Below are 19,195 nucleotides of genomic sequence, written 5' to 3' on the forward strand. Positions count from 1 at the left end.
TTTCTCTATGAATCGTTTTTCCTTATGTCACAAACTTAGATATTATGACCAAAATCGTTATAAATAAATTTTTAAAATACATAGAAAACTATATTCTTTATTCATTATGGCATATCATAGAAATAATATATATATATATATATATATATATATATATATATATATATTGTTTTGCTTGAAAAGGAATAAAATATAATCTTATACTTTTCTATGTTTTTTTTTTTTTGGATTTTTCAACAATAGCTCCAATATATGTAGATTTTTATTTTTTTCAACAAATAAATAGTCTAAGATAGAAATGGTACAGTAGAAGACGTTGGATATTTCAATGATGAAATTGAAGATTACGAGTAAAAAACATTAGGTTACTTATGTGTAGCAAAGATACCATTTTTTTTATAGTTTTGTATTTGAAGCATGGTTATAAAACATTGCTCGAATCATGAATTGAGCAAGTCAATTAACGATTCAACCCAAGTTGATCTCAATCAATTCAAAATGATGTCATTTAGAAAACAATTGAAACAACGTCATTTTAAAAGTATTATAAAAGTCAATATAGGTTGCAAGTTGACCTTGTTTGACAAGGTTAACTCCCATCCAGTTCGATAAGAAATCCAGTCTAGCCTAGGTCACAAATCAAGGAATCACTATGTTGATTAGCTAAATTTATTTACTCTTATGTATTGCTTTTAGCTAGCTTTCATTTTTGTTTTGCTTATTATTGTTTACTATGAATTTCTGATACATCAATAATTTTTTTCATTTATCCATAAAGAAGAAAAACATGAAAATGGTTTTTGAATCAGGAACGTGTAGCTTGCAAAGTTCAATAATAAGGAACAAAGTAATGGCTGGTGGAGAAAAGAACAATAATGAAGGCAAAAACAATTTCACTGTGCTTGTTGTCGATGATGATATTATCGTTCGAATGGTCCATAAGATGCTTGTGACAAGTCTTGGGCTAAAAGTTCAAGAAGCCAAAAATGGAAAAGAAGCTGTTGATCTTCATATCAATGGTGCTTCCTTTGATCTTATTTTAATGGACATGGAAATGCCCATCTTGAATGGTCCCACGGTATGTTCTTGTGAAATTGAACTTAATTCAATTTAAGAATGAAAAATTGTTTATAAACTATAAAATATATGTTTCCATCAAAAGAATAACAATTATAGCAATTGTATAATAATGTTATTTATTAAGTCTCAATTCATTATTTGCATTGTGTTTTCATCAATCAAACCCTATTGTTATTATTTTGGTTAATTTACTATAGAAAATATTACCATGAACATTCTATAGTTTAATCATTTTGACACTTCTCATTTGTGCTTTATAAAATTACAGTTTATATCCTTGGTGTGTGTATAAAAAACTAAACTATACAATAGTCTAGGATATAAATTGTTATGTACGTAACAAGATTTAGGATGTAAACTATAATTTTAAAAAACATGGATGGTAAGTATAAAAACGACTAAACTATAGAATGATAAGGGTAATTTCTCATTTATTATATTTATAAATACATATTCAATTTTAGAAAATTAAATACAATTTAATTATTAAAATCAAAATGGATTTTTCAATGAGAAAAGTGGGGTTGGTGACAATAATTCAAGTAGTGAAAATATATGTTTTTAATTTTAATAGTTGGTGATTACTTGACCAAATTGAAAATGAACAGTCATTTTTTATGAATTAAAAAAATGTAGATGGGGAGTTTTTAATTCAATTTATTTTGATTATTCATATAAGTAAACTCAATTACAATTATATTATATTATGTATTCTTTTGTTTATTTATTTAGTGCTTGTGTAATGATACACAAACCATATGTATAATAGGCGACAAGGGAGCTTCGAGCAATGGGTGTGAAGAGCACCATTGTTGGTGTCACATCTTGTACTTTTGAGTCTGTGCACAAAGATTTCATAGAAGCAGGCCTGAACCACTGTGTTGCAAAACCATTGACTATAGCCAAGATTGCCTCTTTCCTTCCGAGATCCAATAACAACTAATCCATCAATCTTGTGTAGACAAGACCTAGTTAAGCAATGAGAGGTTACCTAGGCAGCATGATTAGTTGTGAGGTCTTGGTGTAGTGAAACTTTGTTTGAAACTTTTCTATCATTAGGCATATAGAGAAGTATGAACTCTACATAAAAATAAAGTTTTGTAATAGCCATCTATTTATGAAAGAAAATAGTGATATATGAAAGTTTTCCTATTTGCAAATCACATAAATTTAAAATAGAAAAACATGTTAGAGAATAATATAAAATTATTATCGGAGCCCGTCTAATATCTTAAACTTTGGGTTAAGATAATTCTTTAATATGATATTAGAATTTTAATGACTAAACAGTCCTGGGTTTGAATCTTACCCCTTTCATTCTAATTAATAAAAAAAATTAAGCATAATATGATGATAGACTTGTACAAGTTTAAAATCCAAAAGATTTTTACTTCTCACACCCAACATACTTTAATTATTCAACAAACAAACATTTTCTATTTGCAAAGTCATGTATGCAATGCAATATACTTGTGAGAAGGCTTGTAAATAACAATAAAAAAAAGTTAAGTAATTGAAGATTCAATTTTTTTTCCTTAATTTATATATCTTTTTAATTGTTATAAGTTAAAATTACACATCATTAATGATTTATTTAAATCTTTGGAAGTTTGGTCGAAAACAAAACATGTATTATGTTATTAATAGGCACATATAAATTAGTTTTAGAAAAATATGAAGAAATTTTGTATAATATCTTTTGTTACAAGTTAATATTTTTTTATTTGACATGATACGATAAATAATATTTTTGTAGCATAAATAAATTAGATGAAGGTGATGAAAATGAGAGATTCAAATGAATGATCATATAATTTGAATTTAATGGATACTAAATCTAAATGAGTGGTTTTTTTTTTTTTTTAAAAAAATAATAATTAGTTGATGCATAATAGATAAAATATAGATGTTATTAAAACCCAACTCCAATTTAACCCAATACATACACACACACTAGAAAAAACTTAGTTATTTTTTTGCTATGTCTCTTTTCTTTTGGGAATTACCTCTTTTTTTTCTAGGAATTACCGTTTATATTTTGGATCAAAATAAGTTTTAAAATTATAATCAACAAAGTTTGGATTATTTATAGAATTTATCCCATCTAATATCTTATCTCTTCTTGTTTTATACCTGTTTTTCATTAAAATTATTAAAAAAATTGCTTCAAATTAATTTTTTAGTATTTTTGAATCATTTTGATGTACTGGGGTAAAAAATAAAGGTATATTATTTTGATATTTTTCCAAACGAAAAGTACTTTTAAAGGTCAGTATTACCACGCTCTAAAACACCTTTTAAATTGAGTAAAAATCTCTACAACTTGTAAAAGTAGTAATCTTAATGCTCAAAAGATGAAACCTTTCTTCAATTCTCATCATACTAAGCCATAATTCCTTTGAAAGCAAAATCTCTCCTGTTCATTTCACATTTGCTTCTTTCAAGCTAAAAAAAAATAGAGAGAGAGGAGTTACAAAAACAACCTAGAACATTTTAAAACAAATTAAATTTATTATTGATTTAGTCTTGTTGAGTGTTTAAGAAACCTTGCAGTAGACTTGCAAAAAACAAAGTTAAGGACCAAATATGACTGAATCTATGGTACCATGCTCAAGTTCTATAAGAGCAGCACTTGTCATATATATTTCACCACTTGATTCATTGTAATACACATGAATCCTCTCCAATTAAAGATTTGAATCTCAATTGTATTTCCATGTAATATTAATCTCATGTTTATCATAAATCACTGTCATAATCTGTACTTTTTAGGGTTTATAAGATGAGTTTTTAGTGGGATCCAAAGGAGAGAGGCAATTGAGGAGGAAGGAATAGATTAGAGGATATATTATTTTTTGTGGATTTCCAAACAAACAAGAGAGAAGAGTGCCTAGTAAGCTTTAACGAGCTCGTTTAATTGAGCAAGAGAGCGAAGATCCCTTTGGTCTTTATGATCGCCAGTCCATGTTTCTGAAATGCAGCAAGTTTTCTCAATTTCTATCATCAATTATGTAAAGTTACTAATCTATCACTAATTTTGATTGTGCTTAAAAACAAACAAGAAAAATTAAAGAGAAATGTTTTATTTAACTTGAAGTTATTTGTGATATATTAACCAAATGTTTTCACTTAGTTTATCGTGGATTGCTTTAGTAAAATTAGGTCTTGTTTATTTATTTTTTGCATGGTAATAATATTCTTTTACCTTCAAAGTCAACAAAATTTAGAGCTATTGACCAAAGTGTTTTTACTTTTTATAAATTTTTAAATAGTAAAAATACTTCTTTACCTCGACGTCAAAAACATTTTAGGCTATTAGATAATGGTTTTTTTTTCCCATTATTTATGTATAGTAAAAGTGCATTTTTTTGGCCTAAGATAAAACAAAAAATCATGTTTGCATTAGGGGGTATTTTTGTACTTTTACACAAGTTTTTTTTTTTTTTATAATCACTAGGGTTATAGGGGCTGTTATGGTACTTTTCATGTTGAATTTTTAATTTTTTAATTAGAAATGTTATTGGCGGATGCTCAGTATGCTCTAGCGAGTGTGGCATCCGCACCATTCCGACAACATGTGCAATGCCACTCAATGTCCAAACTTGGCTTTCCGCCGTCTATTTGAATACACCATTGTGTCTTCTTTAACATGGTTTGGCATGTGATGATGTGTGGTGGTCGAACTGTCACTAACGATCGTTTCTTTTTCCCCCTTCTTTTCTCTCTTTTGCAAAGTAAAGTGCACCATTGTTTTTTTTTTTTTTTCAATTTTAGTCCTTATTTTTTTTAATTTCTTATTTCTTCTAGAGATGTTTTTTTTTTCTCAATTTAGTCATTCAATTATAATTTATCATATGTTTTGTTTTTCATTTTGGTCTTTATTCTTTTAATTATTAATTTTTTCCTTGGTCTTTTTGTTAAAAGTTTTCTTGGCTTTCAATCAAAGTTTTTGTTACTTTATTTTTTTAATTTGACCATCATTATTTTGATTTGTTTTTTTTTTTTGTTAAAATGATTTTTCAATTTAATTTAACCCTCCAATTGAAGTTTTTTATTTTCCATCAAATTATTTTTTATTTTATTTTATTTCCACCCTCATTTTTTAGGTCCTTTTGTGTAATTAGTTTTGTTTTTTCTTGGTTTCATCCTTTGACATTTCATCTGTTAAGGATTCTAATTTGTATGATCTTATTGTTATGCATTAGTTTTCTTCTTTAAAATATTAGTTTTGTGATTTTCTTCAATTTTTTATATGTTTTTATTTCGATCTCATGACTTAGATCATAGGTTTGCATGGTTTTTTTAGAATATAAGCTTTTTTAAAATTATTTTGTTTGTGTTTGATTTTTCAAGATATTATTTCAAATCATCTATATTTTTTTGTTTTATATAAATAAACTTTATTTTTTAAATAATATTTTTAAAGTTTTCGGCCTTGCATAATACTTTTTAGGTTTTGGATTCATTCAACCAGTTTCATTTGTATTTATCTTTGAGGTCACAAGTTTCTTCAGATTTATTTTTTATTAATTTAAATAAACAATTTTAGTTAATGTATCTAAGTGAATGTCTCATTTTTTTGTGATTGAATATCTTAATCGATTTCATCTCTCAATTCTTTTTTATTTTTCTTTTGGTTATTGTTAACGACTATTTAAATAAATAGATGATTATTAATTTATTTAATTAGATTACTGCATAGATTTTTTTATTTACACTCTGAATTTTTTTATGTAAAAAAAAAATACATTGAAATAGCCTACATACCTGATATTTCTTGAAAAAAAAATTATAACCCGCAGTGGAGCGCGGCTTAGATAGCGAGCTATATGTAAAGGTATTTGTTTGTTTTTTTAATTTAAAAAATAAATTAATCCATGATATAAATTATAGTTTTCAAAAAAATAAAAACAAATTAAAAAAATATTAATATCTAAATTTTTATCCAATGAATATAAAGAAACTATGTCCGTGTATACTATTTGACATCCCTAGTGTTCAACTAATTGAACTATAAGCCCTTGAGGATCTCTATAGAATGATTTCTGAGGGAGTATATTGAATAAATTGTACAAAAGGAGCTAAATTAAGAAAAACAATGAAAATGTAGATGACTCCTTCGAGTTAAAGTATTGGAAATGCGCCTATAATTTATGTTACCGTTAACACGTGACATATCACGTGACCATCTTCTCCCTCCTTATCACCTTTGGCTACCAGCAAACTCTCTCTTAAACCCCTCTTATCCAAAAAAAAATATGTTTCTCCTCTCTCTCCAAACTCCACTTCCTTTCAAACCCCGCCACTCCCTCCCCTCCAAAAACGGCTTCGTTTACGCCTCCACCTCAGTAACTGCGCCGAAAAAATCCAGGCGAAAGAAACCACCAAAACAAAAAAACGACAATGGCTCACCGCACTCCGTCGTCGTTTCCGCAGAGGAGAAAAACCTCCGGTTCGCATTCATGGAAGAGCTCATGCACCGCGCGAGAAATCGCGACTCGAACGGCGTGTCGGATGTCATTTATGATATGATCGCTGCTGGTCTCTCCCCTGGACCCCGCTCCTTTCACGGGCTCATTGTTGCTCATACTCTCAATGGTGATCATGAAGGCGCGGTACACGCTACCACCTCCCTCTCAAAAGTCAATTTTGCCTTCTTTTAACTTGAATCTTGAATATTTAGGTTTTGATTTTGAAGTGAAAAAATTTTATTAATTAATTTTGTAAATTAGATGCAATCGTTACGAAGAGAATTGAGCGCAGGACATCGGCCGCTGCACGAAACATGTATAGCGTTAATCCGGTTGTTTGGATCAAAAGGATTTGGTACTAGAGGGTTAGAATTACTAGCGGCAATGGAGAAATTAAATTATGATATTCGGCGCGCTTGGATACTTCTTGTTGGTAAAATTTGATGATGTAATTTATAGAATTGGGATGAGTTGTGCTTATAATTTTGTTTGTTTGTTTAGTTATTGTTTTTGTGTGTGGTTAGAGGAGCTTGTGAAGGGAAGATTTATGGAGGACGCCAATAGAGTGTTTTTGAAGGGAGCAAATGGCGGATTGAGAGCTACGGATGAGCTTTATGATTTGATGATTGAGGAGGATTGTAAAGTTGGGGATCATTCTAATGCTTTGGATATTGCTTATGCGATGGAGGAAGCGGGGAGGATGGCAACAACTTTTCATTTTAATTGTCTTCTTAGTGTGCAGGTGAGTCGTGTTAATTTTGGTATGTGATGGTTCCACGTTTTTTAATTGGTTTTTGGTTGTTGAATGGAATTGGCTTTTGAAAGTTTAGCTGGTTTGTAACATTTCTGTAGTTGTTTGAAACGATACTTTGGTTATAGTATGTGTTTATGAGATTTAAACAATGTTGTATCAACAGTTGCATGTTGGATGGATGCTTTAAAGTGTTTTCTTCTCTCTTTTTTTAGGTTATTGCAGAATACGTGCTATCATGCAGAGTCGGTTTTCTAGAAATTTCTGTCCCATACTGATATTTGTTATTTCTTTTTATATAGGCTACTTGTGGAATACCTGAAATATCTTTTGCAACATTTGAGAACATGGAGTACGGAGAAGGTTTGCTTTCTTTACTTTGTGGATTGACATTTTGGATTTTAATTGTTTCTTGTTTAATTTATTGAAGCTGCTCATGTTATATAAAGCATTATGTTTCAGTCAGAGATTGATCGCATGTTGCATTGATCTTGTAGCAGTGTAATTTTGTTACATCTGTAGAGAAGAGTGATCTTTTTTGAAGAAATCCCCAGGCATATGATTACTGCAATTGCTTTGCTAACTGGCCACCATTTTGGACCTAGACTATGTTGAGGTTTCAGAATATGAATAATTTGGTTTCAGTTATTTTCATTTTTTATCAAGTTTACCTTTTTTCGATCAATAATCAAAATTGTTTGTTTGTTATATTTACTTGAAATCAGTATTCAATTGAGGTACTATTGTTTGTAGTTTACCAAGCCTTGAGACAAATTTTAGTTTTATTTTTGTTCTAGCTGTACTGACTTCTTTAGGTTTGGATTTGATTTTTCAACAATGCTCATAAGTGTCTTTGATCAGACTATATGAAACCCGATACCGAGTCGTATAATTGGGTGATTCAAGCATATACCAGGGCTGAATCCTATGACAGGTAAATTCTATTTCAAATCAAATGCACTAGCCATGCTCCTTTATTAGAAACTGTCCTTTTTCCTAAACTTGCACTCCTGTTCAATAAAAGTGTTTGGTTAGCTTTTGTAAAAATTCTAGGTTGGTGTTCTGTAAGGGCCACATCACTCTTTGCTTTTCGGAATATGCTCTCCTTGTCGATGGGCAATCTCCAACTGAATATTTCTTGCCTAATAGAGTTCTAGTCAGCTAGCATACTAAAGTTCTCCATGCATTATGCTTAGTTTCTTCCGAGAATCGTTTGCTTAGTTTGTGCTTGGAAATTTTGAAGATGTAGTCTGAAATTGAAAACTTATACTATTCCAAACTTGTATGTAATTTGTTATGATTTGTATTAATATACCCGCTGATTCTTAACAAGGAAGCATACTAAAGACCCCATGCATTATGTGTAATTTCTTCAAAGAATTTTTTGCTTAGTTTATGCTAGAAAAGCTAGATTATTTCTAACTTGTTTGTAATTAATTATGTTTTATTTAGTATCCCTATTTTTCATGTTGGGATTTTGACATGAAACACAGGGTGCAAGATGTTGCTGAATTGCTTGGCATGATGGTTGAAGACCACAAGCGTATACAACCTAATGTGAAAACTTATGCGTAAGTTGCAATTTTTCATGACAGAGTGAATACTTAAAGAAAACTTGTCCTAGTTCATCACGTTTCTTTTGATTGTTTTATGCTTATCACTGAATTATTTGGTACAACTGATGATCAATTCAGTGTAATTTACTGTTCATGATAAGTTTTCATATTACACATAAGTATTGTTGTCTAAGACATCCAATTGTAAGTGTTCATATTACACATAAGTATTGTTGGTTCTTATTGTTAGCTGCATGGTAATATTTGGGTGTTTTGAGTGGTGTCTTGCTGAAATGCAGCAGTTACAAATAGTTTTTGACTTAATGTTAAGGTGTTTACAATTTTCCTTTTCTGGGTTTCTAATGGTGAGATAAGGTGTTTGATTTTGTCAGGTGGCCATTTATTTTTTCCCACTGAAGAAACTTAAAAGGAAAATTAAAAAAATTCCTTATTTGATGGCAAAGCAATTGATTGTACTTTCTCTATGGTTAAATATCTTGGTTAGAGTTAAACTTAATCAGAGATGATCCAAGTATCGAACACTTCAGTTTGTTTGTTAACTTTTTGATCGGGCTCAAGCTTCTACATCAGTTCATGAACATAAAAAATTAAGCACATGGAAATTATTTTGTCTTTTTCTAGCCAATAACATAATTTTTTCATGTAAAGAATGTATACTAATATCAAGTTATATGTTAATAACAAATTTACTACATTCCTGTCTGTTTATAATTTTTTATAGAAAATAAAACAACTTTTTAAGATTTAATTGCCATTATCTCTTCTTGATAGACCATAGAACTTGCACATCATCATTTTTATGTTGACCTTGGAATGCAGACCTAGATTAGTTTTTCAAACAGCAGTTGTGCGTACTTGATAGTAAAAAATTCACATGGTAACTTCCATACATTGTTCCTTAATTTCTTTATCTGTGATAGATAACATCTTGTTTGATGTTCAGGCTGTTAGTGGAGTGCTTTTCCAAGTACTGTGTAGTGCGTGAAGCTATTCGGCATTTTCGTGCACTTAGAAAGTTTGAAGGAGGAATAAAAGTTTTGCATAATGAAGGGAAGTTTGGGGACCCGCTTTCTTTGTATCTTCGAGCTTTATGTCGAGAAGGTATGCACACATATTTTGTATGTTTCCAGTCATTGTTATGCAATAACATTATTGACATACAAATACACGTGTGCACAAACATGTACACGCACATTTCTCAATGTAAAAGTGACATTTTTCTTATCTTTTTATTTCACTAGCCCCCTTATTTCTCAGATTTTTTTCAATAGAAAGCTTGAAAATTTACCTAGTGTTCAGCTTTTGTTATCATTCTTCACTTGAGTTCCGCCCCTTGTTTGTGCTTTATGGAATTTGACAGTAATAAAGGGCAGAGAGTAAGAGAAAGAGCTTGTGCAATATGATAGAACTTAATGAGCAACTAGTATGCATACGTTATATAAAATATGCTTAAGGAATTGCATTGTTATGCCGACTTGGGATCTTGACATTGATACCATATCTGAGGTACCATGTGTCAGTTCCTAAGTGATATGTTTACGAAGAAATGCTAGCTCTCAGTTACAATTTTAAAAAAGATCAACCAGCTAAACCAATCAATCAAAGTCAGAGGATGATAATTTTTATGATCTGGCACAAGGCCTAGGTTCAATCTTCTCCAACAGACATGTAATTCCTTTTTTCTCAGTTCTACATCACTCGTATACAAATTGTACAATTAACTGTAAAGAGAACATTTATGGGTGGATGATTATAAGAGAAACAAATAAATGCCCATAAATATGAAGCAGTCAGGATATGTGAAGTCCAAGTTCCCAGCCTTTTCTTAGATTTCCATTTATTGTAATCTTTTGATGTTTTGATCAAAAGCATTGAAACCTTGGACAACTGGGTTGCCGGTTGCTTTAGGTAGAATGATGTTTTAGTAGATCGTATTATGAGATATACAGCAACATGCTTCATCTGTAATTCTACACGTTATAGGTCCTTGCTTACATGTATTGAATTTCCATTTATTGGTTTCTCTGGTAGATGCATATTATTATTATTTTTCATTTGGATCCTTGAACTATGTTTGGATTGCGTAACCCAAAAATAATTTGTAGATTGTGTTCTTTTTTGAATCAGGTAGGATTGTTGACTTGCTGGAAGCTTTAGAAGCCATGGCCGAAGATAACCAACCTATTCCACCAAGGGCCATGATACTGAGCAGAAAATATCGGACATTAGTTAGCTCATGGATTGAACCTTTGCAAGAAGAAGCTGAACTTGGATACGAGATTGATTACGTTGCTAGGTGTGCTTATTAATAAACCCAAGGCAGTTGCTGCAAGTCTGTTATGTTTGTTTTACTGTTATGGACACACACAAAGTCCCAAGTCTCCTAACAAATTTTTTTACGTGCTTTCTTATATTCATAACAACATTTTCCTATCAATTTCCTTATACATATTAATGAATTAGAGATTATAATGCGCATGTCCCAGCTGTCAATCCATTAGGGATGCATTGACCATTGTTGAAAATAATTCAGATACGTTGCTGAGGGCGGGCTTACTGGTGAGCGCAAGCGTTGGGTGCCTCGAAGAGGTAAAACTCCTCTAGATCCCGACTGTGATGGATTTATATACTCAAACCCTATGGAAACCTCCTTTAAGCAAAGGTGTCTTGAGGATTGGAAGGCTCACCATCGAAAGCTTTTGAAGATGTTACGAAATGAAGGACTTGCAGCTCTGGGAGATGCATCTGAATCTGATTACTTTAGGGTAGAGGAGAGATTGAGGAAAATAATCAGAGGTCCAGACCGTAATGTTCTTAAGCCTAAGGCTGCTAGCAAGATGATAGTGTCTGAGTTAAAGGATGAACTAGAAGCGCAAGGTCTACCAATTGATGGAACTAGAAATGTTCTTTATCAGCGTGTGCAAAAGGCAAGGAGAATAAACCGTTCTCGTGGTCGGCCTCTCTGGGTCCCACCTGTGGAGGAGGAGGAGGAAGAGGTTGGTCATTCATTAAAATTATTCTCTCTTTTCCTTTTATTCTCGATAGTATTATCCTGGGCTAGAAAAAACAAAAAGAAAGACTGCTACTCTCTTATTCACACTTCTCCAATGCTCATCCAATTTTTTTTTCCTGTTGTGTACCTGATATTATTGGCAGTGTTTTCACCGTCTTGGTTTCATTTGATCAAATCTGCATGTAATTTGTCTGCAGGTTGATGAAGAGGTAGATGAACTAATTTCACGAATCCAGTTGCATGAAGGAGATACAGAATTCTGGAAGCGCAGGTTTCTTGGAGAGGGCTTCAATGGCAATCATGTTAAGCCAGTGGACATGGAGACATCTGAACTTCCAGAAGAGTTGGACGAGGATGAAGATGATGATGATGATGATGATGTAGAAGATGTTGCTAAAGAGGTTGAAGACGAGGAGGCTGATGAAGAGGGGGAAGTTGAAGTAGAAGTAGAACAAACTGAGAGCCAAGATGCAGAAAGGATTGTGAAGGCCAAGGAAGCTGAGGCTAAGAAGCCCCTTCAAATGATTGGAGTGCAACTGTTGAAAGACTCTGATCAAACAACTAGAATGTCAAAAAAATCAAGAAGAAGAGCTGCTCGACTAGCTGTAGCGGTACGAGAATCCTTTAGATTTGCTGCCTTTTTTATTTCCTTTCCTTTACTGACCTTTTTCTCTTTTTTCTTTCATTTTATGCAGTTTATCAAGTTGATTGTCTTATAGCTTTTGTAGTTTCGCTTCTTATAAAAAGTAACTTAGGTTAGCCCTTTCTATGGGGATTGAAATGAAGCACTCCTTTTGCGTCGTATTAATGTTTCTTGTCAACAGAAATCTATGAACTTGATCAAAACGTTTTGCTTGATATATTCAATGTACCGTGTTGTTAAATGTCAAATTAATGTATGCATAAAAAAATAAATATTTATTATTTCCCATGTTAGGATGACGATGACGACGACTGGTTTCCTGAAGATATACTTGAGGCTTTCAAGGAGATGAGAAACAGGAAAGTTTTTGATGTGGAAGACATGTATACAATAGCTGATGCTTGGGGTTGGACATGGGAGAGAGAAATAAAGAAGAGGCCTCTCCAGAGGTGGTCACAAGAATTGGAGGTCGAGTTGGCAATTCAATTAATGCTGAAGGCAAGTTCCTAGTAACCTTTTTTTCCTTTTTTTCTAGTTATCTTTCAGCTAGCCTTATTAAGTTTTGTTAGCGTTCTTCATCTCCTCCAGTAAATTGTTCCTTGGTATACTCATGTCTGTGTATTTAGAACGATGATGGGCATAAACAAAAAAACAAGGTCTTAAGTAGCACATTAGGGAAATCTATCCACATTTCTATTAAATCATTCAAATTTCTTTGTTTTTCAGATCAGTATTAGTAAGGTTACTAGGTCGTCTTTTGTTGACTTTTATTAGTTTTTTACCATCATCCCATGTGGAATGAAAGCACTGAATAATGTTTCAGGTCATAGAATTGGGTGGAACACCCACTATTGGAGATTGTGCCATGATATTGCGGGCGGCTATTAGGGCTCCAATGCCTTCAGCTTTTTTGAAGATCTTGCAGACAACGCACAGCCTAGGCTATCAATTCGGGAGGTAAGATCCGTGCATCGGCACAAGAAAATGAAGATGAATTGGTCTGTTTGCGAGCTAAAAACTTATATATCAATGAAGTGTTCTGATATTCATTTTAACTACAAACATGAATGTCCTTCCAGCAATTCTTGTTTGAAATCTAATCATATTCTCATCAATTTGCAGTCCTCTATACGACGAAATAATCTCCTTGTGTGTTGACCTCGGGGAACTGGATGCCGCAATCGCAATAGTTGCAGATTTGGAGACTGCTGGAATTTCAGTCCCAGACCAGACCCTTGACCGAGTCATTTCTGCTAAACAAGTGCCTGAGAGTGCTGCGGAGGAGACATTATCATAGATCCAACCGTTTACTCCCATCTTTTTAGCTGTATAGTCTGCTTGCCAAATTAAATGCAGCACTCACGATGTGCCTTTGCCATCATCATTTTTTGGTGCTGCGAGATTTATTGCGTTGATTTTGACAGCGGAGCACAAAAGTGTAAAATTAACACATAAACTAGGAGTATAGATTATTATTGCATTGAAGGCAAATAACACTGGAAAATCTTTTTGTTCATTGTAATGTCTTGCGTACGTATGAATGTACATATGAGCATGAACATCTTTGAAAATAGAGGTGGCTTTTGTGACTCGTTTTGGCCTTGCAACCTTGGCTTGCAATCAAGTGGGGGGCCAATAACATTTCCTAATAAGAACACTATTAGACGACGTGCACTCAACTAGTGTTGGTGTGCATCAGATTTGCTTAATGGAGACGCTATGAAATCCATGCTTGGCACAGAAGCAAGTGAAATCCAAAAGAGGAGTTGTTTTGTCTTAAAGCAAGCTAGCGATGAGAAAAAATTCAACAAACCAAGAAAATAAAAAAAAAAAATAACCAAAAAAATAGAACAATAAAAAAAATGAAAAAAAAAAAAACAAACCAATTAGAGTATTTAAAAAAATATATCTGGTTTGGTTTAGTTTTGGTTTTATAAATCTGAAATCAAAAAATCTTAACTAAACCGAATCAATTTAGTTAAAACTAAACCAAACTGAACCGAACCGAACCAAAACTAAACCCGTCAGAAAATTCAAAAAAATCTCAAAAAACAATATAGTTTTTTGTTTTTAATATAAAATAATTGAACCCAACCGAATATAACCAAAACTAGTCGGTTGGGTTTCGGTTTTTAATATAAAATAACCAAACTAAAACCAGTCGATTGAAACCGGTTTTTGTTTAATTTTTTGTATTTTACAACATTTCAGTTTGGTTATTTTTATAAGTAAAAACTGAACCAAACTGAAAATAATCATCTCTATTTAAAGCATGCAAAAATCAAAACCAAAAAATTAATCATGGTGCTCTCTTTGGCTAAGCACCAATTTGAATGAGTTTTACCAGATCAATAATTTTGCTAGTTCAATTAGCAACTCGCCCTATGTCAAGCTTTGAGTTTTAGATGTTTCGAGTCAAGTTGTTAGCATAGTTATTAAATCTAATTCAGGGATCGATTCGAAAAAAGATCTAAGTTATAGGTTGGACGAGTTAACTTAATAAAAAAAAGGTTCAAAACAATGTCATTTTAAAAAGAAAAAAATCAAAAGTCAATGGGGTTTTAATTAGGTTTTGATTGGGTTTTACTTGGATCAACCGAGTTACGAGACATCTCCAATCTAGTTTTTTGGTATATCTAGATCAATTCAAACTCTAAGTTCATGCGTAAAATACGGTTCGGGTTCAATAACATTCCTTGCCGAACTAGGTGAAGTTTTACAATATGATATTTACCAACCTTTGAATTCAATCCATGTTAACTTTGGATCATAATAATGATGGAAGGTAATTATAAATTAGTTGTGGTGGTGTACAAGGACTAATTAATTAGTCCATGTAGTATCAAAAATAATTAAATATTTTTTTAGTAATGTCTTGTAAATTTTTATTCCGAAAATATCTTCTTTCATAGTAAAAATTTCCCATTTTACCTAATTATCTTTCATTTATTCTATTTTTCAAAAAAGAAATAACATAATAAATTGAAAATATTCAAAATTGACCAAAAACATACTAAACTACTAAAAATAAGGAGTAATATATGTAGTTCATATGACATGAGGATTAATTAATTATCTTTGTTAAACTACAAGTACTAAATTATAATTTACTCTAATAGGTAAATTTATCTTTGACACCTAAGTTTGAAGTTAAACATATTAGAGCTGGATTCGCTTCTTTTTTTACTTTTGAAAAAAATTATTTATGTTTTTTTATGTTTTATCTAAAACACTTTTCAAAGTATATTTATATAATTTTTTTTAAAAAAATATTTCATGGTTTGGAGCTCCAAATAATATTTTGAGGTACATTTAAAATTTATACAAATCTTAATTGTTTTAGCTACATGAGAGGGGGATATTGATAGTGCTTTGAATAAGTCTAAGAATATCCCTCTTGAGACTTGAGCAAGTGATTTGTTTGAGTCTTAAATGAACATAAAAAATGTATAAAATAATTTGGCTTAGTCATTCAAAAATTGGATTGGCAAATATAAAAATATATTTATACTATTGAAGAAGATTATGTTGAAGCGTATCTCTAAATTTTATGATAAATTTGCTAAATTTTTGTTAGGAAGTTGTTGGATAAAATTATAAAAAAAGTCTCAAAATATTAGAATGATTCCAACAAAGTCCGATGAATATCTAAAAGTTATATGGCCACAACTCTAAGAACTATCAAAGGGATAATATTGAACAAGTTAGAGGTGTGAGGATCTAGGAGTAGTAGAGATTGTAGAAGTAGTACCAGTACATCCTTTTAACCTTTTTTCTAAACACATTTGAATTATATGCTTGATAGTTTTATTTGTGTAATGATGAATTGATAATTATTAATCAATATTTATAAACTTTATAGACTAGTGTTAGTACATCCTCTTAATATTATACCCAAATAAGTTGCTTCGACTAGGAATTAGAGGGTGTTTGGGAGTATGATAACAATTGTTTTTTAAAGTGTTTTTTTTAAGTGCTTTCGAATCACAATATGCCAATCTTAGGTTAAAGCTATGGATGCTTTGAATTTTATTATTCGCTATTGCTATTAATGATTTGTTAATATGGATGCTTTTCTTAGATGATGTTATGGCATCATAAATTATTGATGATTTTAAAATTAGATACTTTAGATGTTTTGTTATATTACGTTGTCTTAATGTGAATGCTTTTCTTAATATAGGTTGAATGATATTTTTTTTAATGTGCATGCTTTTGTTTGATTAGGATATTGTTCAAATATTGTTCACATAAATATATTTTGTAGATGTGTTTCATATATTTTCTTTACTAGAGAATATATTGATATGATATCATTTGCTTAACATGAACAACATATTAGTTAGCTATAATATTATTGCACATATTAAATTAATTATCAACAACAATTTTAAATTTTCAAAGCTAATTTCTATGATTCTTGATCCAAACTTTATGTTATTTATTTTTCATTTTCTTAATTTCATGTAGCATTAACTCAATATCATTAGCATCTAAAACTTATTCCATCTCAACTACTCCAGCTTTGTATACCATTAGCATTTGATGCATTCAAGGGCATGTTGATAAAGTGGTCGTGGAATTCATAAAAAAATATATTGTCAGTATATGTTCTTTTTATGATAGCAATGTTGTGTAGAATATGCTATTTTTGTTTCTCGGCAAGGTGTGTTTTTGTTGTGTTGGTAACTTGTGCTATTTAGGAGTATGGTAAAAATTGTTTTTTAAAATATTATTTGTTTAAAATATATCAACATAATATATTTTTTTTGATATTAGCACATTAAAATTATTTGAAAACATAAAAAAAATAATTTAAAGTAAGAAAAAACTAAAAAAAATAATTATGTTTTTAAAAACACTTTAAAAACACAAAATCAAATAGGTTTATTGGTATTATTCGGTCGCTTTTGACACTGTACAAGTATAAATTATGGCAACAACATAGAAGGAAGGAAATTGTGGTGGTAGTGTGGAATCCAATGCAGTGTATGGTAAATTATGGTTGATGTGCATGTGTGCTTGTTGCCGTCGATAGTGTGTTCATCTGCTAAAAATATGGCAATGGGTAAAAGGAGAGTATGATGGGGAGTTATTGTGTTGAAGTTTCAGTGTGTTTGTGCATGTCTTAATGATGGTTGCTGACAGAGTTTTAACAATGGCTGGAAATGATGGTTGGGTTGAAAGGAGTGTATAAAAAGGAGAGGATGTAGATGCTATGATGATGGCTGGAAATGATATTTATAAATGGAAAATTTTGTTAAAAAAACTAGTGTGATGTTCAACGACTATTTTTTTTAAAAAATAGGTAATAGTAACTCTTTAGTCATTATTTAGAATATAATTATAATTTTATAATTTTTTTCAAATTATTTTGTTGATTTTTTTCATGGGCATGGATAAAAATATAAAATGTTATGAACAAATGTAAACTATGACATGCAAATTGTAATCTATGAAGGGAAAACATTATAGAGTGCAAACACTTAAAATATTTTTTTTTTCAATTTTTTGGTAACTAAAGAGAAAAGGAAAGAAAAAAATTAATTGTGTATATATATTCAACTAAAAACATTCAGAAATACAAACTTCCAACTTAAAAAAAAAAAACTAAAAAGGGTTCAATGTTTTAATGTGCACACAACCTTAGAACTCTGTGAATTACTAGCGTATAATAATACTTTTACTCTTAAAATAAAAAATTATTGAGACTATTAGGAGTAATATGGTTTAAGACTCTTAAGATCCATCAGTTATTATCAAACTGATTAGGGATAGATTAGTCTTTTACTATTTTAAAAACATAATGAAATGACTAAATCATTATTGAAAGCATATTTTTTAAAAGTGGTGTCTATGGGCTTTTTTTTTTTTTTTATTCTCATCATGGTTTTTTTAGTTTTAATAAAATTGATTAAGGGATAATATGATATTTTAATAAATATAAAATATAATTAAAAATTAGAAGTGGCTGATACAAGCGACACATGTGCTAGCATGTGGAGAGTTTCATCTTCTTTGAACAGTGGGTGAGGAATTGCTCGCACGGCCAAATGCTAGCCTCCGTGACGGTGTTAGGAGCGACACACTTAGTTCTTCTAGGTAGCGGGGCATGTGTAAATGAAAGACTGTCTATGCAACCCTAATGAATTTTTTTTTCTCTCTCCTCGCTTTAAGTTTCGTGCATGCTATTCTAAAAATTAAATGTGTCTTATCAATTTGTATTTGTATCAATTTTGATTTTTATTTTTTTATGGCTATTTTTTTTTTCTTTTTGAGATTGATTTTATTTTTCAATTTCATCCTTTAACATTTGATTTCATTTAATTTATTATCCAATTTGATCCTTGTTTTTTTTATTGTATTTTTTTTGTTTTTATCATTTTTTTAATACCAGATTTAATCACCATTCTTTTTATTTTTTATTTTTTTCACTTATTATTTTATTTTATTTAATTTTTATACCAGATTTAATCGTTATTCTTTTGATTTATATTGTTATTTTTTTTAATCATTTTCTTGATTGATTTTTTCCTTTCAATTTCACCACTCGATATTTGGATGATTGAAAATTTTGCTTCATGATTTTTTTGTTTGTTTGTTTTCTATGAGGTAATCTTGGTCTCAAGACTTGAGTCATAAGTTTTAATGATTAGCTTG

The 19,195-nt window shown here is 30.7% G+C and overlaps 2 protein-coding genes across 2 annotated transcripts; both read left to right on the forward strand.

Annotated features, from left to right (window-relative positions):
* The first annotated feature begins 850 nt into the window (after positions 1-850).
* On the forward strand, positions 851-2,023 carry LOC118046772 (two-component response regulator 24). Its single transcript, XM_035055783.1, has 2 exons — positions 851-1,078; positions 1,850-2,023. Exons 1-2 carry the CDS (start codon positions 851-853, stop codon positions 2,021-2,023), a joined length of 402 nt encoding a protein of 133 aa, XP_034911674.1.
* Positions 2,024-6,272: 4,249 nt separating this feature from the next.
* Positions 6,273-14,051, forward strand: LOC118046747 (uncharacterized). The gene is made up of 13 exons (XM_035055756.2): positions 6,273-6,695; positions 6,813-6,984; positions 7,076-7,293; positions 7,605-7,665; positions 8,164-8,236; positions 8,796-8,873; positions 9,823-9,980; positions 11,007-11,175; positions 11,413-11,875; positions 12,090-12,503; positions 12,830-13,033; positions 13,359-13,492; positions 13,658-14,051. The coding sequence occupies exons 1-13, from the start codon at positions 6,339-6,341 to the stop codon at positions 13,830-13,832; spliced, it is 2,676 nt and encodes an 891-aa protein (XP_034911647.1). The 5' UTR covers positions 6,273-6,338; the 3' UTR covers positions 13,833-14,051.
* Positions 14,052-19,195: the final 5,144 nt, after the last annotated feature.

The sequence above is a fragment of the Populus alba genome, chromosome 19 (assembly GCF_005239225.2).
Source record: "Populus alba chromosome 19, ASM523922v2, whole genome shotgun sequence".
NCBI lineage: Eukaryota > Viridiplantae > Streptophyta > Magnoliopsida > Malpighiales > Salicaceae > Populus > Populus alba.